Source organism: Coregonus lavaretus, assembly GCF_964263955.1.
Source record: "Coregonus lavaretus genome assembly, chromosome: 31".
Lineage (NCBI taxonomy): Eukaryota > Metazoa > Chordata > Actinopteri > Salmoniformes > Salmonidae > Coregonus > Coregonus lavaretus.
The window spans coordinates 3,311,940-3,337,983 of record NC_140018.1 but is presented as its reverse complement, the minus strand read 5'-3'; the positions used below and the strand labels follow the sequence as shown (position 1 = coordinate 3,337,983).

General features: G+C 44.1%; 1 protein-coding gene across 1 annotated transcript; it reads left to right on the top strand.

Annotated features, from left to right (window-relative positions):
* Nucleotides 1-1,877: 1,877 nt before the first annotated feature.
* LOC311107073 (vacuolar protein sorting-associated protein 18 homolog) lies at nt 1,878-25,679 on the top strand. Its single transcript, XM_084149533.1, has 16 exons — nt 1,878-2,248; nt 2,982-3,123; nt 7,686-7,777; nt 10,282-10,532; nt 10,902-11,081; nt 11,772-11,945; nt 12,169-12,294; nt 17,616-17,722; nt 19,497-19,779; nt 20,046-20,291; nt 20,646-20,780; nt 20,987-21,214; nt 21,479-21,619; nt 23,158-23,367; nt 23,873-24,112; nt 24,509-25,679. Exons 1-16 carry the CDS (start codon nt 2,146-2,148, stop codon nt 24,815-24,817), a joined length of 2,967 nt encoding a protein of 988 aa, XP_084005659.1. The 5' UTR covers nt 1,878-2,145; the 3' UTR covers nt 24,818-25,679.
* The last annotated feature ends 365 nt before the right edge of the window (nt 25,680-26,044 follow it).

The window sequence follows — 26,044 nt, the reverse complement described above, 5'->3', positions numbered from 1 at the left end:
GGTTGGTTGAGTTCGTGTATTGCAGGCTGTTTTGAGATGTAGGCTACTTCCCAAAATATTTGCTGTGATATTCCTTGTTTTGATAGTGATGATAATACAATTATTTATCTTTAAACTTTTTGGTCTTGGAATTTTCTCTATTGTGCAAGGAATCAAAAGTGCAGTCAATTATTTCCAGTTGTGTATTTTGACAACAGACAATTGTTATATGAAGTATAATTAACGAAGGTCTTGTATTGGCCCAAAAAATGGTCAAAGACTCTAGCCACCCTAGTCATAGACTGTTCTCTCTGCTACCGCACGGCAAGCGGCAAGTGGTCCTCTGTAGCTCTGCTGGTAGAGCACGGCGCTTGTAACGCCAAGGTAGTGGGTTCGATCCCCGGGACCACCCATACACAAAAAATGTATGCACGCATGACTGTAAGTCGCTTTGGATAACAGCGTCTGCTAAATGGCATCTTATTATTATATTATAAGTCTAGGTCCAAAAGGCTCCTTAACAGCTTCTTCCCCCAAGCCATAAGACTGCTGAACAATTAATCAAATGGCTACCTGGACTATTTGCATTGAGCCCCTTTTTTACGCTGCTGTTTATTATCTATTCATAGTTACTTTACCCCTACCTACATGTATACTGAACAAAAATATAAACGCAACATGCAACAATTTCAAAGATTTTACTGAGTTACAGTTCATAGAAGGAAATCAGTTAATTTAAATTAATTCATTAGGCCCTAATCTATGGATTTCACATGACTGGGCAGGGCGCAGCCATGGGTGGGCCTGGGAGGGCACAGGCCCCCCACTTGGGAGCCAGGACAACCCACTGGGGAGCCAGGCCCAGCCAATCAGAATGAGTTTTTCCCCACAAAAGGGCTTTATTACAGACATAAATACTCCTCAGCACCCCCCCCCCACTCCCCCGCAGGTGAAGAAGCAGGATGTGGACGCCCTGGGCTGGCGTGGTTACATATGGCCTGCGGTTGTGAGGCCGGGTGGATGTACTGCCAAATTCTTTAAAATGACGTTGGAGGCGGCTTATGGTAGAGAAACACACTTTTAAATATCTGGCAACAGCTCTGTTTGACATTCCTGCAGTCAGCATGCTAATTTCACGCTCACTCAAAACTTGAGACATCTGTGGCATTGTGTTGTTTGACAAAACTGCACATTTTAGTGGCCTTTTATTGTCCCCAGCACAAGGTGCACCTGTGTAATGATCATGCTGTTTAATCAGCTTCTTGATATGCCGCACCTGTCAGGTGGATGGATTATCTTGGCAAAGGAGAAACACTCACTATTAGGGATGTAAACAAATTTGTGCACAACATTTGAGAGAAATAAGCTTTTTGTGCATATTGACAATTTCTGGGATCTTTTATTTCAGCTTATGAAACATGGGACCAACACTTTACATGTTGCGTTTATACTTTTGTTAAGTATACATATTACCTTAATTACCTTGACTAACCGGTACCCCCGCACATTGACTCGGTACCGGTACCCCCTGTTATAGCCTCCTTATTGTTATTTTATTGTGTTACTTTTTTTTCTTACTTTTTCTTTTTTATTATTATTATTTTTTTAGCAAATATTTTCTTACTTAAAAAAACATAATCTGCATTGTTGGTTAAGTAAGCATTTCAAGGTAAGGTGTTGTTTTCGGCGCATGTGACAAATACAATTTGCTAGGATTTTTTTTGTTGCAGTGCATTGATTTATTAGCCTAATGTCATAAAACAGATGGGAGTTTCTCTTTGAAAATGTGACAATGTGCGCCTCCTCCTGCCAGACTATAGAACTACAAGATTGTTCTCATCACATGATTTTGGTGCCAAGATCACCTGACTACACACTGGTTCCCCCCTTTCTGTGCATTTGTAAATGATCTGGAAGCTACACCCAATTAGCATGTTTTGACTGTTTTTAGATAATGCAGTTTACTTTCATGTAGAGTAACTTACGCTTTAATTCTGAATCCTTTATCACGAAACAGACTGGGGTCGTTGCAGACTCCAGAAAGCTAGCCACCTTGTTAGCTAATAGCTAGTCCAGTCATCATGCCATCTCATGATCTGACTTTGTAGCAGTTAAGTTAGCTGTTAGTTAGGGTTTCTCTGTTTTAGATCACACCTACGTTTTGCAATGTCTTCTATCCTGGATGAATACGAAGACTCGCAGAGCATCAGGCACCCTGTGCAACACAGTAGCCGCCTGTCTGCAGCCAACATCGGCATAACACACTCAGGTATTGAGGCGAGGCTACGGGCCTTTCAAATGGGTCTGTTTATGATAAGGCTCTATTGTTTGGACTATCTTTATTGTTGAATTTATGCACCGAATTACTTTAATATAGCTAGTAGAATTATTATATGTATTAATGTTCCGCTTGATACCGATTTGATAATATGGAATCGATGTTGGCAATTATGTAGCGCATTCATAAACGCTAGCTAGCGAACTACCTTTAGTGCGTATTGACGAAAGTATCTTCTGACCTAGCCCTTGACCATGACTCTCAGTTCCATTACTTTACACATAAGAGTCATTGGACGAAGGCGTCTTCTGTACGAGGGAGTTTGGTTAAAGGGTTATTTATATCTGCGTCTCTGAACACCGGTGTGTAAATGGAAGACGGATGCCACAAACGTGTTGCCACTGAAAATTACTGGCTGCAACTGTGTTAAACCCTATTAAAACAGTGTAGAGTAAGTGTATATTTTGCATTTGTAAAATAATTTTGATGTGATATGAAAGCAGAGGGCTTTATGTTTCTAGAACCGTACCGGAATTGAGAATCGATTGATGTTTAGATGGAGTATTTGGCTGTTTTGGCTGCCAGAGCCAATTCGCCTCTAAACAGAACATGTAAGGTCCTTGGACTATAAGGAGTAATGTTAGCCTCATTTAGGCCATTATTGGGCTAGCGATGATGATTGACATAAGTGACAATATTAATAGTTGCTTCTGATTCTTTGCAGGGTTTGTGAATGTGAGACTAGAAGAGGAGAAACCGATATTCAACAAACAGAGGATTGATTTCTCACCCCCAGAGAAAATCAACCACTTCGCTGTCTGCAACAATCAGCTATGCATGAGTTTAGGGAAGGACACTCTTCTGAGGTAGGGGACACTTTTATCTGCAACATCCCCCCCCCCCCCCCCCCTAGTGATCCAGTGTTTTCATGGTGTTGTGAATAGCCCTGTCCAATGTTCCCTCTAAGCTGTGTGTGTGTGTGTGAGGAAGTCCTGGCTCTAGGACTGCCACGCAGAAGAAATACCTGCCCGCGCAGAGAGACGCACAAGTTTGAACTTCACTGAGTTCACCCTGTTAGTTTACACTATATTTATATCAACATTTTCCTCTGTGGGACTTGTGATCGAATCAACATAGTATCACCCCCCCCCCCCCCCTTTGAATGCAAACAAATCTAACATTGCAAGATTGAGTTAGTGATTTTGTTGTGGACATTGCGCATCCAGAGAGGTTAAGCGAGAGGCCAAAATCTGTATAAAATAAGCCCAATGCATTTCTATGGGCTTATTTTGGACCTAAGCTTGTCGCCTGCCTTCACGCCTTTGGGACAACAACTTCCATTGTTAGGGCGAAGACATGAGCAACTCATTATAGACAGATGTCTGGCGCATCGGAGGAGAATTCTGACCGGTAGCCTACAAGTGGTGTTTTTCCGGTCGTGGGTGGATGCGTTTATCAGCTCAGAGCGCATAGTGGCGTGTGCACGTTTGTTGATATTCTTTGCAAGTTATTAGCCCAGATATATAGTGAATTATTAGTTAGCAATGGGAGAGTGATTGCGTCCTAAAAGAGGACAAAACTTGTAGGCCTACATTTCTAGCTGTTTTTGAAAAATGAGTCTGGTAAATAGCTGGTTTATGTCTTAAAGTGGCAGTGTTGTATTTTGAGAGGCTGGAATTTGGAAAGAAGCCATCATGCAGAGAGAGGGTGGCCTACATTTCTGTCTAATTGACTGTATGGTGATAATAATTGATTTTATTTTATAAATTGGTTTCTTGCATCATACAACACAATAAAATGCTATTTTCAGTCACCTATTTGGCCTATGGTGTTACAGACCAGTAAAACATCAGTCCTACTTGTGTAAGTGGCTAAAAAGGTTAATGTCAAGCCTCACATGTTTTTAGAAAGTTTCATGCCAGCAACAAACACTGACACTACACATCCAAGTATATCTGAACAAATTATGAAAGGCAAGAATTGTAATTTTGAATTCAGTAAAGTGAGCGTGGAAGAGGTGAAAAGATTGTCTATCAACAATGACAAGCCACCGGGGTCTGACAACTTTGATGGAAAATTACTCCGGATAATAGCAGACGATATTGCCACTCCTATTTGCCATATCTTCAATTTAAGCCTACTAGAAAGTGTGAGCCCTCAGGCCTGGAGGGAAGCAAAAGTCATTCCGCTACCTAAGAATAGTAAAGCCCCCTTTACTGGCTCAAATAGCCGACCAATCTGCCTGTTACCAACCCTTAGTAAAGTTTTAGATTTTTTTTTGACCAGATACAATGCTATTTTACAGTAGACATATTGACAACAGACTTTCAGCACGCTTATAGGGAAGGACATTCAACAAGCACAGCACGTACACAAATGACTGATGATTGGCTGAGAGAAATTGATGATGAAAAGTTTGTGGGGGCTGTTTTGTTAGACTTCAGGTTATGGCTTTAAACCCCCTGCTATATTGTGGATAAAGAGTTACCCGTCTAACAGAACACAGAGGGTGTTCTTTAATGGAAGCATCTCCAACATAATCCAGGTAGAATCAGGAATTCCCCAGGGCAGCTGTCTAGGCCCCTTACTTTTTTCAATCTTTACTAACTACATGCCACTGGATTTGAGTAAAGCCAGTGTGTCTATGTATGCGGATGACTCAACACTACACGTCAGCTACTACAGCAACTGAAATGACTGCAACACTTAACAAAGAGCTGCAGTTAGTTTCAGAATGGGTGGCAAGGAATAAGTTAGTCCTACATATTTCAAAAACTAAAAGCAATGTATTGGAACAAATAATTCACTAAACCCTAAATCTCAACTAAATCTTGTAATAAAGTATGTGGAAATTGAGCAAGTTAAGGTGACTAAACTGCTTGGAGTAACCCTGGATTGCAAACTGTCATGGTCAAAATATATTGATACAACAGTAGCTAGGATGGGGAGAAGTCTGTCTATAATAAAGCGCTGCATTCTTAACAGCACTATCAACAAGGCAGGTCCTACAGGCCCTAGTTTTGTCGCACCTGGACTACTGTTCAGTCGTGTGGTCAGGTGCCACAAAGAGGGACTTAGGAAAATTGCAATTGGCTCAGAACAGGGAAGCTTGGCTGGCCCTTGGATGTACACAGAGAGCATGTCAATCTCTCCTGGCTCAAAGTAAAGGAGAGATTGACTTCATCACTACTTGTATTTGTGAGAGGTGTTGACATGTTGAAGGCACCGAGCTGTCTGTTTAAACGACTAGCACACAGCTCAGACACCCATGCATACCCCACAAGACATCTCACCAGAGGTCTCTTCACAGTCCCCAAGTCCAGAACAGACTATGTGAGGCGTACAGTACTACATAGAGCCATGACTACATGGAACTCTATTCCACATCAGGTAACTGATGCAAGCAGTAGAATCAGATTTTTAAAAAACAGATAAAAATACACCTTATGGAACAGCGGGGACTGTGAAGCAACACAAACATGCATACACACACATGATAACATACGCACTATACACACACATACACATGGATTTTGTGTTGTACATATGTGGTAGTGGGGTATGGGCCTGAGGGCACACACTTAGTGTGTTGTGAATTATGTTATGAATGTTTTAAAAATGGTATAACTGCCTTAATTTTGCCGGACCCCAGGAAGAGTAGCTGCTGCCTTGGCAGCAGCTAATGGGGATCCATAATAAATACAAATACCTGCATTGAACACCATATATAGGCTATTGTACGCTATGTCATAGAAATAAATAGGCTCTATTGGTTTTGATGATAGGCCACTCTTATAGGCCTACATTATGCTCAAATATCCACAGTAGCCTACTTGGCCACACCATAAAACTGTTACTTCAGTGTTCACAGTAAACATGCGCTGGAAGTTGCACAGAATACTCACAAGTTTCTGTTCACAAGACGTGAAATTTGCTCAGTGCCTAATTTTTTTTGAAGGAACATTGGCCCTGTCACTCATGCCTATCTGTGTGAGAAGAACCGAACGTGTGAATGGTGCAGTTTGTATCTTGATGTGATCGCTAAGTGATTGGATTAAAGGGTTAAGGGTTGATCATGTCAGTCATTCAGGGTGATCGGTAAAGGATTATCATGGTGTTGATTTGAGTGCCTACTGTGAAACATTGGATTGGTATAATGATGATGATGATGATAATGTCATGACTGTCCACGAGAATCCAAATAGGTCAGATCAGGTGTGCAATGAATAACTTCAATCAGACCCCCTCTCACCCGTAGAGGGGGGTTAACAGCTCACGCCCGGTCGTAAATCAAGGGAGAAGGCCCATGCTCTCCTCAAGATCCCCTAAGGAATGTATTTTTTTTAACCGACTTTTTCCCACTGAAACTTTAACACGTTCAAAAGCAAGTACTGGAACAATATTTCCAACATAGAACGTGTGGAATGGTCGGAGGCAATCTACATAACACTAATGTCATTTGGTTAGTTCTTTTGTGATGTCATTACAAATGTTATAAAGGAAATACTGTAACTTGGCAAGTATACCCACTACATGTAGGAAGTTTCCATCCTATACGTTGTGCATGTAATATGAAAAATGATTAAAGTATTTTTGTTAAGAGAGGGATTTGAGAACGCTATAAGAGATAATTGTTTTCCATAAGCTTTGCACAGTAAGTAGTCACGCCCCCGAGTGAGGTCAGAGAGCGTGTCAGCCTGACGGAACCGGCCCTTTCGAGCAGAGTGTATAAAAGGATGGGTTACGAATTAACATATCAGACCAGAAAGACGTGAAGCAGCCGCTACACGTTAAAAATGGTTGGAACATATGAGACCAGAAAGACGTCGAGCTGCAGCTCACGTTCAAAGTGGTTCAAACCCCGAATCTCAACACGAGGTAGAGAAAACTCCCGTACCGGACAATCACTGGTACGGCTGATTAGCTGTCCTAAGTACCGTATCTAGAAAAGTGAATTTAAGTGGGACCATTCTACTACTCTTTTCAAACCATCCTATTACGCTACTCTCATCACCCCACTGGGGACCATCGACACCGCTGGCTAGCCTATCTTCAAAGACGCAACTTCAAGAGCGACAGGAAGAAAAATCTATTCTGTAGTTCTGTTCGGGACTACATGACAAAGATTAAAGACTGGACAATTAAGAAGGACATTGTGACCCCTTGTGGACAATCAGAGCCTTACAAGCATGCCGCAGAAAGGCCCAACCAACCCCTGTCCAAGAGGTATACGAATACATTCATGATTTCTTACTCCAAACGGGCGGCGGTTCGTGTGCAAAGTATATCATTACTGTGAGAGTAGTTTCTAACTGTACCAAAGTATTATGTCCCTATCCCTCTCTACATGTACCGTATTGGTGTCTAAGATGAGTGAACATGACTTTATAAAGGAGTTTATAAAGTTTTCCTCTGTATGTTGTTCCAGGATTGACCTTGCCAAGCCAGACCAGCCCAACCAGATAGAACTGGGGAGGAAGGATGACAGCAGAGTACACAAGCTCTTCTTGGACCCCACAGGTGAGAACCAGCGAGCTCTTCTTTGACTCCACAGGTGAGAACCAGGGAGCTCTTCCTGGACCCCAGAAGTGAGAACCAGGGAGCTCTTCCTGGACTCCACAGGTGAGAACCAAGGAGCTCTTCTTGGACCCCACAGGTGAGAACCAGGGAGCTCTTCCTGGACCCCACAGGTGAGAACCAGGGAGCTCTTCCTGGACCCCACAGGTGAGAACCAGGGAGCAGGAAAATAAAGTAGAATACCAGCACAGTACTCCCAGAGATGGAATGGTCCTCATCAGGATCCTCCAATTCATTCATGTTTTACCTCATTGTCGGATGAGTAATTGTGCTGACTGATACGTTTTCCATAGGGGTACTTATCAGGTAAATTATCACCAGAGTTTGGCATTTTTATTCATAGCTAATTAATGTGAGTAATCATCACACCATTATGGTTAATCTAATTAGTACTCCAAATTAATGACAGAAACGTCTGTACCAATTCAATTCCCGTACATTTATAATTTGGTGTATACTGAAATAGGCTGAATCTCAAACCGAACACTTTGATCACTCGATATGCATGTTCACGAGTCAATCTCAAACACTAGTTGTCGAGTCATTGAGGACTCCACTGCGTCCTTCAGAGGCATCTTTGTCGAGTGGGCATCCTGTGCCGACTCCTTGCCCTTAGCAGCAAGTTCTTCCCATTAATCTCAGCGTGTTACCAAGCAACAACATAGTTACTACAACTTTGCCCTAAAAAATAGAATAAATGAAAATAAATCCGAAATGTATTTAGACGTTTTGGCCGAGGTCTTAGTCGCGTAATTGTACATCAAGCTAAGGAGTTTAGTGCTTAAAGAAGTTGTATTTCTGAAGTTTCATAATGCGAATGAAAACCTGTCCAGCATTATCTTGGTAGCTCTAAGCCTGAGCCAGTCATTTATATGAAGCAAAAGAGATAACCAAACAGCTAATGCAACACTAGATGCAATGCTCCTTCCATAAGCAATTTTTTGTTGTTGTGTTTTACCCCCTTTTTCTCCCCAATTTTGAACTTGTCTCAACGCTGCAACTCCCCAACGGGCTCGGGAGAGTCGAAGGTTGAGTCATGCGTTCTCCGAAACATGACCCGCCAAACCGTGCTTTTTAACATCCGCCCGCTTAACCCGGTAGCACCAATGTGTCGGAGGAAACACCGTTCAACTGATGACCGAAGTCAGCCTGCAGGCGCCCGGCCCGCCACAAGGAGTTGCTAGAGCGCGATTAGCCAAGTAAAGCCCCGCCGGCCAAACCCTCCCCTAACCTGGACGACGCTGGGCCAATTGTGCGCCGCCCTATGGGACTCCCGGTCACTGCCGGTTGTGACAACCTGGGATTGAACCCGGGTCTGTAGTGACGCCTCAAGCACTGCGATGCAGTGCCTTAGACCGCTGCGCCAATCAGGAGGCCTCAACAAGTTTCTTATTAATGAAGCAGCTGTCTGTTCTGAGTCAGTGCAGTATCAAGCCAGCTGCTGATGCACTTAGCTGAGGCCACCCAAAGTTACAACGTAGTGAAACTGAAATACGGACTGACTGCTGCAAACATAGTTTACGGCGGCAATAAACCACTGATAATATATGTGTTACTGATTATTCCATAGTATTACATCAGTCATTACACAGTTCAAACACTGCTCTCTCCTCTCCTCCCCTGCAGGGTCCTACCTGGTGATCTCTCAGTACCAGATCTAACACTGCTCTCCCCTCTCCTCCCCTGCAGGGTCCCACCTGGTGATCTCTCAGTACCAGATCTAACACTGCTCTCCCCTCTCCTCCCCTGCAGGGTCCCACCGGGTGATTTCTCTCAGTACCAGATCTAACACTGCTCTCCCCTCTCCTCCCCTGCAAGGTCCCACCTGGTGATCTCTCAGTACCAGATCTAACACTGCTCTCCCCTCTCCTCCCCTGCAGGGTCCCACCTGGTGATCTCTCAGTACCAGATCTAACACTGCTCTCCCCTCTCCTCCCCTGCAGGGTCCCACCTGGTGATCTCTCAGTACCAGATCTAACACTGCTCTCCCCTCTCCTCCCCTGCAGGGTCCCACCTGGTGATCTCTCAGTACCAGATCTAACACTGCTCTCCTCTCTCCTCCCCTGCAGGGTCCCACCTGGTGATCTCTCAGTACCAGATCTAACACTGCTCTCCCCTCTCCTCCCCTGCAGGGTCCCACCTGGTGATCTCTCAGTACCAGATCTAACACTGCTCTCCCCTCTCCTCCCCTGCAGGGTCCCACCTGGTGATCTCTCAGTACCAGATCTAACACTGCTCTCCTCTCTCCTCCCCTGCAGGGTCCCACCTGGTGATCTCTCAGTACCAGATCTAACACTGCTCTCCCCTCTCCTCCCCTGCAGGGTCCCACCTGGTGATCTCTCAGTACCAGATCTAACACTGCTCTCCCCTCTCCTCCCCTGCAGGGTCCCACCTGGTGATTTCTCAGTACCAGATCTAACACTGCTCTCCCCTCTCCTCCCCTGCAGGGTCCCACCTGGTGATTTCTCTCAGTACCAGTGAGTGTCTGTATCTGAACAGGAACACCCAGAAGGTGAGGTCTCTGTCCCGCTGGAGAGGACACCTCATAGAGAGTCTAGGCTGGAACAAGCTACTGGGGACCGAGACCAACACTGGGCCCATCCTAGTGGGAACCAGCCAGGGAATCATCTTCGAGGCTGAGATCTCTGCTTCAGAGGGAAGCCTGTTTAACACCAACCCTGACCAGTACTTCAAACAGGCGAGAACACACACACACACACACACACACACACACACACACACACACACACACACACACACACACAGTGGGCTACTTCAAACAGGTCGGTGATGGGATCTGAAAATAAACATGAGTGACAAAATACAGCATCGCCCCAAGATAATGTTTTTTTAGCTTGAACCCATGGAAAGCCATGCTAATCAAACCTCTTTGACATTCAAACTAATTAATCAATGCTGATTTAGTTACACTCCTTCATGTGAACTTATCCGCAGGCTGCAAGCTTTTGTTAACAGCTTTTGTTACTGTATTTGATGTAGCATTTAGAAAATATGTTTGCAGAACTAGTCCTTATTATAATGAGTCATGTATGTAATTGAAACACAGGTCCATTCCCTGGAGGAGGATGGGAAGCCAGCTCCAGTATGCTGTATGGAGGTGGAGCGAGGTCTGGAGTCTAAAGTCTTCATCATCGCCACCACCAGGAAGCGCCTGTTCCAGTTCGTAGGTCGCGTGGCAGACGGGTCAGAGCAGCAAGGCTTCAGCTCCATCTTCTCACAGAACCAGGTCTGTTACAGCAGCTTCTTTAGACAACAGGGCTTGGAGCCCAAATGGCAACCTATTCACTATATAGTGCACTACTTTTGGTCAGAGCCTTTTGAAGGTCTGGCCTAAAGTAGTGCACTTGATAGGAAATAGAAGTGAATATGGCTCCATTTCGGACGCAAACCAGATAAATGACTATTTCACTTCATACTATACCTGTCCATTTACACTTTATGCACTTTTCTCACTTCTCTAATGACTTCTAGCAACTATGCCATTCATTGTTATATTTGTTGTTATAACTTGTTTTATAAACTGGGTGGTTCAGGCCCTGAATGCTGATTGGCTGACAGCCGTGGTATATCAGACCGTATACCATGGGTATGACAAAATATTTATTTTTACTGCTCTAATTACATTTGTAACCAGTTTATAATAGCAATAAGGCACCTTGGGGGTTTGTGGTATATGGCCAATATACCACAGCGAAGGGCTGTATCTAGGCATTCCGCATTGCGTCGTGCATAAGAACAGCCCTTAGCCGTGGTATATTGTCCATATAACACACCCCCCCGGGCCTTATTGCTTAAATATAAAGCTGATGCCCAGTTTCCAGAAGTATAATGAGTTATCATTTGTTATAAGCATGTATAAGCCGTTATAATGTCTTATAACAATGCTTATAAGAGGTTATGCCTTTATTACTACTAGGAGCTGCTGCCCAGCTTCCAGGAGTTTCCCTTTAACATGGGCTACAGTGAGATCACCTTCTACACCTCCAAGCTCAGGTCCTGCCCCAAGGCCTTCGCATGGATGATGGGTAATGGAGTTCTCTACGGTCAGCTGGACTACGTCAGGCTGGACTCGCTGCTCAGTGATGTGCAGGTACTGTTTTCTATACTATTATAAAGTACTTTATATTTAGGATAGTATACTTTCAGGTTTGATGTGCTGTAGAAGTAAGATCCCCCACAGGTGATGTGTGTGTTCTGAAGGTCTATTAAATACATTTTGTCATTGGTCTTTCAAAACAATTATATTGTAGTCTTGAAATTCAAATTGCTGATTTAACAAAAAAACTATAATACTTTCTTTCTCTCTCCATCAGGTGTGGGATTACACCCCAGACATAGACTTTAGTTTCAACAAGCCCATCTCCATCGTGTTGACTCAGTTCCACTTTCTACTCCTCCTCCCTGACCGCGTCAAGGCCATCTGCACCCTCAACGGACAGGTGAGCCTCTGACTCTGCTGCTGCTTAGGCCAGGTTACTGTAAAAGGTGTAGGCCAGGTTACTGTAAAAGGTGTAGGCCAGGTTACTGTAAAAGGTGTAGGCCAGGTTACTGTAAAAGGTGTAGGCCAGGTTACTGTAAAAGGTGTAGGCCAGGTTACTGTAAAAGGTGTAGGCCAGGTTACTGTAAAAGGTGTAGGCCAGGTTACTGTAAAAGGTGTAGGCCAGGTTACTGTAAAAGGTGTTGGCCAGGTTACTGTAAAAGGTGTATGCCAGGTTACTGTAAAAGCACTTTGTGACAACTGCTGATGTAAAAAATAGTGCACTATTTTTGATGAGAGCTCTAGTCAAAAGTAGTGCACTATGAAGTAGTGCACTACTATGAACTGTTCAACGTTGGTCTGACCAATCGGAATCTAGGGTTCAAGATTGTTTTGATCACGTGGACTGGGATATGTTCCGGGTTGCCTCTGAGAATAGTAATGACGTATGCATAGAGAATGTTGTTCCCACTGTGAAGATTTGAACTTATCCAAACCAAAAACCGTGGACAGATGGCAGTATTAGAGCAAAACTGAAAGCGCGAACCACCGCATTTAACCACGGCAGGGTGACTGGGAACATGGACGTGTACAACCAGACCAGCTATGACCTCCGTAAGGCAATCGGAGGCAAAACGACAGTTCAGAAAAGTGGAGTCGCAATTCACCAGCTCAGACACGAGACGTTTGTGGCAGAGACTCCAGACCAATGTTCCCTCTAAGCTGCGGGCATGCACAGCTCCCATCGGACTGCCGTGCAGAAGAAATATCAGCCCGTGCAGAGAAGCACGAGATTGAACTTCACTCAACTTTCTAGAGTTTTCCCCCTTTAGTTAAACACTATCAACGTTTCTCTCTACTGTGGGGATTGTGCTCGAATCAACGCAATATTAGCCACTTTCAATGTAACATACCGAAACAAAATAAACTATGCAAGACTTAAGTATGCAAAGCTAACTGTGCAAGAGATTTTCTTGTAGGCAGAGCGCATTGGAGTAGGATTCTATTGCAATGACAGACACGACTCAGGCCCATACTGTACACAGACCGTTGCGCCATAACCAATCAGAGCTGCAGTAGGACTATATGCAAATAGCCATTGCCATATATGGATCTGTTCGATTTACTTTGAACTGGACTGTGTTTACAGCATGAGCAGTCGCAAGTAGATGCACTTGTTTTTAGATCAAAGCGATAGCTGCATGTAACCACCTGTGCACATTTGTTCATATCCTTTGCTAGTTAGTGAGTTATTAGCCCAGTTATAGATCATTTCTAGTCAACAATGGGGGAGTGGTTACTTCCTACAAGAGCACAAAATGTGTGCATTTCTAGATATCTTTGAAAAAGCAAGTCGGGTAAAGAGCTTTTTTTTATGTCTTAAAGGGGCATTGTTGTATTTTGAGACGGTCTTGAAGAAGCTAAGTAGCCAATAGGCAGAGGGTAGCATAATTTGTCTGATTCTCTGTAATAATGGTATGAGAATAATAATAATTTTTATTTTGTAAAGTGGGTTCTTGCATCAAACAACACAACATTTTCAGTCACCTCCTTGTCTGAAGGACAAGTGGATAAACAGGTTAATGTCAAGTCCTGAATGTTGTTTTTCAAAAGTCTCATGGAATGTAGGCCTACATTGAACACCACACATTGGCTGCTACTGTAGGCTGAATGATAGAACTGCTATTTCCATGATAAAATGTTATGGGATGCATTTCTCTCCATTGTTTTTGATTGTAGGCCTACATTATGATCAAATAGCCACAGTAGCCTACTTGGCCACTGTTAAAACTGTAACTTAAAGCAGGTACAACCTGAGTGGGAACGGTCGTTAAGACACTAACAGCTTACAGACGGTAGGCAATTAAGGTCACAGTTATGAAAACTTAGGACACTAAAGAGGCCTTTCTACTGACTGAAAAACACCAAAAGAAAGATGCCCAGTGTCCCTGCTCATCTGCGTGAACATGCCTTAGGTATGCTGCAAGGAGGCATGAGGACTGCAGATGTGGCCAGGGCAATAAATTGCAATGTCCGTACTGTGAGGCGCCTAAGACAGCGCTACAGGGGGACAGGACGGACAGCTGATCGTCCCCGCAGTGGCAGACCACGTGTAACAACACCTGCACAGGATCGGTACATCCGAACATCACACCTGCGGGTCAGGTACAGGATGGCAACAACAACTGCCTGAGTTACACGAGGAACGCACAATCCCTCCATCAGTGCTCAGACTGTCCGCAATAGGCTGAGAGAGGCTGGACTGATGGCTTGTAGGCCTATTGTAAGGCAGGTCCTCACCAGACATCACCGGCAACAACGTCGCTTATGGACCCAAACCCACCGTCGCTGGACCAGACAGGAATGGCAAAAAGTGCTCTTCACTGACGAGTCGTGGTTTTGTCTCCCTTGGGGTGATGGTCGGATTTGTGTTTATCGTCGAAGGAATGAGCGTTACACCGAGGCCTGTACTCTGGAGCGGGATCGATTTGGAGGTGGAGGGTCCGTCATGGTCTGGGGCGGTGTGTCACAGCATCATCGGACTGAGCTTGTTGTCATTGCAGGCAATCTCAACGATGTGCATTACAGGGAAGACATCCTCCTCCCTCATGTGGTACCCTTCCTGCAGGCTCATCCTGACATGACCCTCCAGCATGACAATGCCACCAGCCATACTGCTCATTCTGCACGTGATTTCCTGCAAGACAGGAATGTCAGTGTTCTGCCATTGCCAGCGAAGAGCCCGGATCTCAATCCCATTGAGCACGTCTGGGACCTGTTGGATCGGTGGGTGAGGGCTAGGGCCAGGGCCATTCCCTCCAGAAATGTCTGGGAACTTGCAGGTGCCTTGGTGGAAGAGTGGGGTAACATCTCACAGCAAGAACTGGCAAATCTGGTGCAGTCCATGAGGAGGAGATGCACTGCAGTACTTAATGCAGCTGGTGGCCACACCAGATACTGACTGACCCCCCCCCCCCCCCCCCCCCCCCCATGTTCAGGGACACATTATTAAATTTCTGTTAGTCACATCTCTGTGATTATGTCTCAGTTGTTGAATCTTGTTATGTTCTTACAAATATTTCCACATGTTAAGTTAGCTGTAAATCAACACGGTTGACAGTGAGAGGACGTTTCTTTTTTTGCTGAGTTTATATATACACACACAGTACCAGTCAAAAGTTTGGACACACCTACTCATTCAAGGGTTTTTCTTAATTTTTACTATTTTCTACATTGTAGAATAATAGTGAAGGCATCAAAACTATGAAATAACACATATGGAGTAATGTAGTAACCAACAAAGTGTTATATTTGAGATTTTTCAAAGTAGCCACCCTTTGCCTTGATGACAGCTTTGCACACTCTTCACGAGATGCACACTCTTCCAGCTTCATGAGATAGTCACCTGGAATGCATTTCAATTAACAGGTGTGCCTTGTTAAAAGTTAATTTGTGGACTTTCTTTCCTTCTTAATGCGTTTGAGCCAATCAGTTGTGTTGTGACAAGGTAGGGGTGGTATACAGAAGAAAGCCCTATTTGGTGAAAGACCAAGTCCATATTATGGCAAGAACAGCTCAAATAAGCAAAGAGAAACGAACAGTCCATCATTACTTTAAGACATGAAGGTCAGTCAATCCAGAACATTTCCACGAACTTTGAAAGTTTCTTCAAGTGCAGTCACAAAAACCATCAAGCGCTATGATTGAAACTGTCTCTCATGAGGACCGCCACAGGAAAGGAAGACCCAGAGTTACCTCTGCTGCAGAGGATACATTCATTAGAGTTAACTGCACTCAGATAGCAGCCCAAATATATGCTTCACAGAGTTCAATAATAATAATAATAATATGCCATTTAGCAGACGCTTTTATCCAAAGCGACTTAGTCATGCGTGCATACATTTTTTTTTTTGTGTGTATGGGTGGTCTCGGGGATCGAACCCACTACCTTGGCGTTACAAGCGCCGTGCTCTTACCAGCTGAGCTACAGAGGACCACTCAGTTGACTCCTGAGTGGCGCAGTGGTCTAAGGCACTGCATCGCAGTGCTAACTGTGCCACTAGAGATCCTGGTTCGAATCCAGGCTCTGTCGCAGCCGGCGTGTGGCGCGGCGTTGTGCGCCGCCCATGAGTCTCCCGGTCGCAACCGACACATCTCAACATCAACTATTCAGAGACTGTGTAAATCAGGCCTTCATGGTCTAATTGCTGCAAGGAAACCACTACTAAAGGACACCAATAAGAAGAAGAGACTTGCTTGGTCCAAGAAACACGAGCAATGGACATTAGACCGGTGGAAATCTGTCCTTTTGGTCTTATTAGTCTAAATTTGAGATTTCTGGTTCCAACTGCCGTGTCTTTGTGAGACGCAGAGTAGGTGAACGGATGATCTCCGCATGTGTGGTTCCCACTGTGAAGCATGGAGGAGGAGGTGTGATGGTGTGGGGGTGCTTTGCTGGTGACACTGTCTGTGATGATTTATTTAGAATTCAAGGCACACTTAACCAGCATGGCTACCACAGCATTCTGCAGCGATACGCCATCCCATCTGGTTTGCGCTTAGTGGGACTATAATTTGTTTTTCAACAGGACAATAACCCAAAACACACCAGGCTGTGTAAGGGCTATTTGACCAAGGAGAGTGATGGAGTGCTGCATCAGATGACCTGGCCTCCACAATCCCCCGACCTCAACCCAATTGAGATGGTTTGGGATGAGTTGGACCGCAGAGTGAAGGAAAAGCAGCCAACAAGTGCTCAGCATATGTGGGAGCTCCTTCAAGACTGTTGGAAAAGCATTCCTCACGAAGCTGGTTGAGAGAATGCCAAGAGTGTGCAAAGCTATCATCAAGACAAAGGGTGGATACTTTGAAGAATCTCAAATATAAAATATTTTGATTTGTTTAACACTTTTTTGGTTACTACATGATTCCATATGTGTTATTTCATAGTTTTGATGTCTTCACTATTATTCTACAATGTAGAAAATAGTAAAAATAAAGAGAAACCCTTCAATAAGTAAGTGTGTCCAAACTTTTGACTGGTACTGTATATATTCCAGACTCTGACATTTGCTCGTTCTGATATGTCTTGATTTCTTTCTTTTTTTAAATATTTTTGGGACTTGTGTGTATTGTTTGTCATTACTGCATTATTGGAGCTAGAAACATAAGTATGTCACTGCACCTGTGATAACATATGACCAATGAAATGTTATTTGATTTAGTGCACTGCTTTTGACTAGGGCCCCCTTTATGAATATATTTAAATTGATTGATTGACAGGTAGTGTACGAGGACGTTTTCCCTGATAAGTTTGGCACCCTGAAGAAAATGATCAAAGATCCTGCAGGAGGCCTGGTGTGGATTTACACTGAGAAGGCTGTCTTTAGGTATGTTTACATTCCATTTTATATTTTAGTCATTTAACAGACACTCCTGCCCAGAGAGACTTACAATTAGTGCATTCAACTAAGATCGGCAAAACAACCGCATATCACTGCCATATCACTGTCATTGCTTGTCCATATATGTATATGCTCTTAAATTCCATTCCTTACTAGATTTGTGTGTGTTGGGTATATGTTGTGAAATTGTTAGATATTACTTGTTAGATATTACTGCACTGTCGGAGCTAGAAGCACAAGCATTTCGCTACACCCGCTATAACAGGAGGAGCACTGCCAGAGCCCTGCAAAATGACCTCCAGCAGGCCACAAATGTGCATGTGTCTGCTCAAACGGTCAGAAACAGACTCCATGAGGGTGGTATGAGGGCCCGACGTCCACAGGTGGGGGTTGTGCTTACAGCCCAACACTGTGCAGGACGTTTGGCATTTGCCAGAGAACACCAAGATTGGCAAATTCGCCACTGGCGCCCTGTGCTCTTCACAGATGAAAGCAGGTTCACACTGAGCACATGTGACAGAGTCTGGAGACGCCGTGGAGAACGTTCTGCTGCCTGCAACATCCTCCAGCATGACCGGTTTGGCGGTGGGTCAGTCATGGTGTGGGGTGGCATTTCTTTGGGGGGGCGCACAGCCCTCCATGTGCTCGCCAGAGGTAGCCTGACTGCCATTAGGTACCGAGATGAGATCCTCAGACCCCTTGTGAGACCATATGCTGGTGCGGTTGGCCCTGGGTTCCTCCTAATGCAAGACAATGCTAGACCTCATGTGGCTGGAGTGTGTCAGCAGTTCCTGCAAGAGGAAGGCATTGATGCTATGGACTGGCCCGCCCGTTCCCCAGACCTGAATCCAATTGAGCACATCTGGGACATCATGTCTCGTTCCATCCACCAACGCCACGTTGCACCACAGACTGTCCAGGAGTTGGCGGATGCTTTAGTCCAGGTCTGGGAGGAGATCCCTCAGGAGACCATCCGCCACCTCATCAGGAGCATGTCCAGGCGTTGTAGGGAGGTCATACAGGCACGTGGAGGCCACACACACTACTGAGCCTCATTTTGACTTGTTTTAAGTTGGATCAGCCTGTAGTGTGGTTTTCCACTTTAATTTTGAGGGTGACTCCAAATCCAGACCTCCATGGGTTGATAAATTTGATTTCCATTGATAATTTTTGTGTGATTTTGTTGTCAGCACATTCAACTATGTAAAGAAAAAAGTATTTAATAAGATTATTTCATTCATTCAGATCTAGGATGTGTTGTTTAAGTGTTTCCTTTATTTTTTTGAGAGTGTATTATTATAATAATAATAATAATAATAATAATAATATGCCATCAAAGTGACTTAGTCATGTGCGCATACATTTTTACGTATGGGTGGTCCCGGGGATCGAACCCACTACCCTGGCGTTACAAGCGCCATGCTCTACCAATTGAGCTACAGAGGACCACAATACATTCTATTTGATATCACTGCCATTGGCAGTAAATCCTTTACAATAGCCACTATCTGTGGAATCAGGCTAGATCTGCCGTTGGCAGTTAAACCTTGTTCAGCCACTATCTGTGGAATCAGGATAGATCTGCCATTGGCAGTTAAACCTTGTTCAGCCACTATCTGTGGAATCAGGATAGATCTGCCATTGGCAGTTAAACCCTTGTTCAGCCACTATCTGTGGAATCAGACTAGAAAGAAAAGACAAGTAAGCGTGACAAGTACAACAGTATGTTTATTTTTTATTTTTTTCTCTCTCAATCCAGATACCACATCCAGAGAGAAGCCAGGGATGTGTGGCAGATGTACATGAGTATGAACAAGTTTGACCTGGCTAAGGAGTACTGCCGGGACCGGCCAGAGTGCATGGACATGGTTCTGGCTAAGGAGGCAGAGCACTGCTTCCAGAACAAACGCTACCTGGAGAGTGCTAAGTGCTACGCCCTGACCCAGAACTACTTTGAAGAGATTGCTTTGAAGTTTATCGAGGCAAAACAGGACGAGGCTCTGAAAGAGTTCCTGCTGAAGAAACTCAATAATTTAAAACAGGTATGATGTTTCTGTGTTTTTGTGACTAAGTTTATATAATTCAATACCATACAAATTTGTCCATTACAGAGAACAATGGAAGCTTGTCTTCTGCTCACTTCTCAACCCTCCCCCAGATAGTTTGTCTTTTGTGTGGTCTGTTTTCAACTGTGTATTTTTATCATGTCATATTTGATACTTTATTTTATCATGTTACCCCTGCTTGCAAAGCAACTTTTCTTCTGGGGACAATAAAGATTGATTGATTGATTGATTGATTGAAACAGAGTGAGAAGACCCAGATCACCTTACTGGTCACCTGGCTGACTGAGCTCTACCTGAACCGCCTGGGGCTTCTAGAATCAGATGATGGGAAACATGGGGTGTTCCAGGAGACGCGTGATGAGTTCCGGAAGTTCCTCAGTAGCTCCAAACACAAGGAGTGTCTCTATAACAACCGTACGACCATCTATGACCTGCTGGCTAGCCATGGCAACGTGGACGACATGGTCTACTTCTCTGTCATCATGAAGGTATCTTATGATGCTATTTATCCAGGCTTGGGTTCAAGTCAGAAAGGGATCCACATTTCAATTCCAAAATGTCCTCATTGAAAAGCATTGAAGAGAATCGGAATTTGAATTTTAGTGTACTTCCTGAATTGTCTGGAATTTAAATGGAATTGACCCCAACCCTGCTATTCATTCATGGGATTGTATTGTGGTATTTATAGCTGCTATTTTTTTGTGGTCTCTAATGGTGCGGCGTGTTTAGGACACTTTCTATGGCTGATGACTTTATTTTCAGTTTTGTAAAGTATGTATGTTTATGTGCTACTGTTTGACATGACATTTTAATAAAGAATCTATATCTATTTATCTCTCTAGGACTATGAGAGGGTGATCTCCCACCACTGTCAGCATGATGACTATAGCGCCGCCCTGGAGGTGCTCTCTAAGCACTGCGACGAGAAACTCTTCTATAAGTTCTCCCCCGTCCTCATGCAACACATACCTAAGAAGGTGATGCAACGATTTTATCTGCTTGCATTGAAATGTTTTGTTGTTTATTGTTGTCTGTGTTCAAGTACACTGCAATTCTGTTTGAAATGCAATACAATACCATACCATACTTGATTGTCCATTTTCGTAGAAATTCATGGCATGTAAAGTGCCAATGTGTATTTGTGTGAAGGGGAATGAATGAATATACCTCTAATAATCACAAGGTGGTAGATGCCTGGATCCAGATGGGTAGCAGGCTGGAACCTAAGAAGCTGATCCCAGCCCTGGTCAACTACAGTCAGATGGGTTCTACACAACAGATCCACGAGACCATCCGCTACATGGAGTTCTGCGTCTACCAGCTCACGGTGACAGAAGAGGCCATACACAACTATCTGCTGTCCCTCTACGCCAAGTACAAACCTGAGAGTCTCCTGTGGTACCTGGAACAGGTAGGTTCAAGGCTGTGTCCGTCCCAAATGGCACCCTATCCCCTATGTAGTACACTACTGTGGACCCATAGAGACGCAGACCAAATGCTAATTATATTATGTACCTTTTTTTTTTTTGTAATGTCATGTTTTCCCTATATTTGCTATTTTATTCTTAATTTACTCTGTGTCCTTGGGTATCTTGATCAAATATACATAAACACATTAATTGTTAATGAATTATTATTAATAAAAAGTGATTATTATTGTTATTATTATTGACAGGCTGGTACCCACGCGTCCGACATCCACTATGACTTAAAGTACACCCTGAGGCTGTGTGCGGAACATGGCTTCCTCCAGGCCTGTGTTCTGGTCTATAAGATCATGGGGCTGTATGAGGAAGCTGTCGATCTGGCTCTACAAGTGAGTATCTTGGCCAGTTTTGATTTAATATGTAGCTAAATGTTTGATCATGTGATATTAACGGGATGTTGTAACAGCCACACATGCAAGATGAGAAAGTGGAAGTGCCAATAGTGAGCTACACGGTCATATAGGTTATCTGAAAGTGCTATTGGTCTACGTCAGTATACACCGAGTGGACAAAACATTAGGAACACCTTCCTAATATTGAGTTGCACCCCCTTTTGCCCTCAGAACAGCCTCAATTCATCGAGGCACGGACTCTACAAGGTGTCGAAGGCGTTCCACAGGGATGCTGGCCCATGTTGACTCCAATGCTTCCCACAGTTGTGTCAAGTTGGCTGGACGTCCTTTGGGTGGTGGACCATTCTTGATACACACGGGAAACTGTTGAGCGTTTGACACACTCAAACCAGTGCGCCTGGCACCTACTACCATACCCTGTTCAAAGGCACTTCAATATTCTGTCTTGCCCATTCACCCTCTGAATGGCACACATACACGATCCATGTCTCAATTGTCTCAAGGCTTAAAAATCCTTCTTCAGAGGGCCTCCTGAGAGGCGTCACTACAGACCCGGGTTCGATCCCGAGCTGTATCACATAGGGCGGCGCACAATTGGCCCAACATGGTCCGGGTTAGGGGAGGGTTTGACCGGGGGGGGCTTTACTTGGCTCATCGTGCTCTAGAGACTCCTTGTGGCGGGCCGGACACATTGGTGCGGCTGGCTTCCGGGTTAAGCGGGCGGGTGTTAAGAAGCGTGGTTTGGCGGGTCATGTTTCGAGGATGCATGACTCGACCTTCGCCTCCCGAGCCCGTTGGGGAGTTGCAGCGATGAGACAAGATTGAAATTGGGGAGAAAAAGGGGGTAAAATACATCCTTTAACCGTCTCCTCCCCTTCATCTACACTGATTTGAAGTGGATTTAACAAGTGACATCAATAAGGGATCATATTCCTAATGTAATTGCCACCTTTAGCTGCAATGACTCCAACCAAACACTTCCTGTAGTTGTTGATCAGTCTCACGTCGCTCTGGAGGAATTTTGTCCCTCTCTTCCATGCAGAACTGCTTTAACTCAGCGACATTTGTGGGTTTTCGAGCATGAACTGCTCGTTTAAAGTCCTGCCTCATGTCGTCCAATTATTATTATTATTATTTTTTTTCTAAACTCAGGTTCCCTTTATCTAATATTAGGTTTTGGTTGAAGATATGATAACATTCAGTATAAAAAATATGCAAAAATAGAGAAAATCAGAAAGGTGGCAAATACTTTTTCACAGGATCTGAAAGTGGTATTAGTCTACATGAGTAAATGTTAAAACAGGATCTGAAAGTGTATCTATCAAGCGTGCATGTTGTTATTTTGGCTACGCACAGCACTGGGGGGGTGGGGGGGTGGGGGGGGAGAGCTTTCCTAAACCAGCTGGTGTGTAACTCTTCTCCTGTGCTGTTGAGATGCAAGATACATTTCCCGAAAGGGACACAATAATGAATTATTATTATTAATATTATTATTATTATTATTATTATTCCAGGTGGATGTGGACCTGGCCAAGTCGTGTGCTGACCTGCCTGAGGATGACGAGGAGTTGAGGAAGAAGTTGTGGCTGAAGATTGCCCGTCACGTGGTGCAGGAGGAGAAGGATGTGAAGAAGGCCATGAACTGTCTGTCCAGCTGTAACCTGCTGAAGATAGAAGACATACTGCCTTTCTTCCCAGACTTCGTCACCATAGACCACTTCAAGGTTTACCCTGTTAAAGATAATACATTGGATTTATATAGCATTTTTCTTAAGCCCAAAGACACTTCTACACACAATTTTTACATTTTAGTCATTTAGCAGACACTCTTATCCAGAGCGACTTACAGTTAGTGAGTGCATACATTTTTCATACTGGCCCCCCCCCCCCCCCCCCCCATGGGAATCGAACACACAACCCTGGCGTTGCAAGCGCCATGCTCTACCAACTGAACTACTGGAGGCTAAGTACATAGAGAAGTAATCGGACCTGGGTGTTTTATACTATCTAGGTTACATTCTACTAAGTTCAGTGTTTGAGGTGCGCTTCATTTACCTTGGATCTTGCACTTTTGTGACTATTCCATTGGTTTCGTTGTACCAGGCAAATCCAAACATATCGCAAGCATATGTGTATATATTGTGTGTATGACGTGTTGGAACCAAATTAATTTCCCCATGTAGGATAATGAAGTTGACAAAACGATATCCCTCCCTCCCTCCCCTGCAGGAGGCTATCTGCAGCTCTTTAGAGGAGTACAACCAGCACATAGACGAGCTGAAGCAGGAGATGGAGGAGGCGACGGAGAGCGCCAAGCGGATCAGAGAGGACATCCAGGAGATGAGGAACAAGTACGGGGTGGTGGAGAGCCAGGAGAAATGCGCTGCCTGCGACTTCCCCCTCCTCAACAGACCCTTCTACCTGTTCCTCTGTGGTCACATGTTCCACTACGACTGCCTCTTCCTGGAGGTCAGTGTGCAAACCGTTTTTATTTGACCCTTGAAGCTATTTCAAGAACGGTTGTCTAACGATATATACCAGGAGGTCATACCAGTAGGTCAGTAGCACACCATTTTTACCTTGACCTTTGACCCTATTTCATGAAGAGTTGGCTAACAATGTAACAATGCAAACAGAGACATCGGGTCATTACTACATACATTTGTTAATGATGTACACTACATACAGGAGGAAAATGGCTTGGAGGGGGATATCCCAAAAACATTATCATAAGAACCAGATATGTCTCATTATAATCACAACTAATATGTCATTTCTTTCAGGAGATTCAATAGTTCAATAACCTATTTATTATTCACTACCATATATGGACCTCACATACTGTAACGGTGTATCTTTCCTCAGGTGAGCCCTCACCTGTCCACTTACAAGCAGACTAAACTAGGTGAGCTGCAGAAGAAGCTGGCCGCAGCCACTCAGGCCTCCAAGTCTCGCCACCGCCCCTCCCCCAAGGAGAAGGAGAAGGAGGAGGGGAACGACACTGCCAGCCTGGGCAAAGGAAGCGCCGGGGTCAGCCGCGAGCAGATCAAGTCTGACATCGATGACATCATCGCGTGTGAATGTGTGTACTGCGGCGAGCTGATGATCAAGTCGATCGACAAGCCGTTTATTGATCCACAGAAGTTAGAGGAGGAGAAGTCCAGCTGGCTCTGAGTGAAATGGTTGGCAGCTTGGCACTGAAACTGGATGGGTCTGAAATGGCAGATTTGAGGTGGCTGGCTGAAATGAACTAGGTCTGAAATGGACTGCCTGATATGAGCGGGGAAAATTAGACTTAAAAAGGTCTGAAACTAGTGAAATGGGCTTTAGCTGTCTGAACCTATGAGAGCTGAAATAGATTTGTCTATTTTCAGAAATAGCTGAAATGATGACTGAAATGTGCAGCATGTGTTGTCTGAAATGGAAACGACCAGTGTGTAGATTGCTGTGTGTGTACTATAGGCCAGGAAACAGCTGTTATTCTCTGTGATAATGGGACGTATAGCCACAGCTGCACAGTGCCTGGTGATGGGGACTCACAGGAGTGGGGAAGAATGCAGGCGCTCCTATATAAGCTCTTCTCCCCTAATCGTAACATGATATATTCTACAGTCTCTCTCTCTCTCTCTCTCTCTCATTTCTCTGCGAAGCTTTTAAAAAAACTGCTCTGAGCTATGTCAGTCACACACGCAGCTTTATTACACATTACAAGATCGGTTCACTATCTTTACACCCGTCTGTTTAAATTAACAATTAACTTGTGACATTTTCTCTGAAATTGAATGCATATTTATAAATATCAACTGGTATTAGTTAGCTCCACTGGCTAGTGACATGAATAGTACTATGAAATGTATGTAAAGAACTACAGTTTTTGTTATTAGTGTCACTTACTGCATCATGAGAACTTTCTTCACCCCTGTTCTATTGGCTAACAGTTTATTCTGTTGTGACACCCTCTGAGATCAGGTCAATGTGACCCACTTTGCTATGGTTTGCAAAATGCACCTATGAAAATTAAACAAATATTTTATTCTGTTTTTGGAATTGTTATATTTCAAGTGTTTTGAATGTTGTTATGAATTCCTCTGATGGAATGAGTCTTTGAATCTGAAAGCCAGGCTGGTGAATATGAACATACAAAGTAATGGTGGTCAAGACACCTGTATGATTTTATTCTGGGTTAGGGGATTGAGTGACATGCCTTCCTCTCATAAATATGCATAAACTGACAAGGACCGGGAAATGGCCAAGTGGTTCAGTGTTTACATTGTCATCAATGCAAGGGAGACTGAGATTGAAAGTGAACGTGAAGGTTGTTTGGGATAAAGTAAAACATTTTATGCAGATCTTATGCTTCTTAAGGAGGACCAGGATCGGGTACATATTGATGATGTTCTA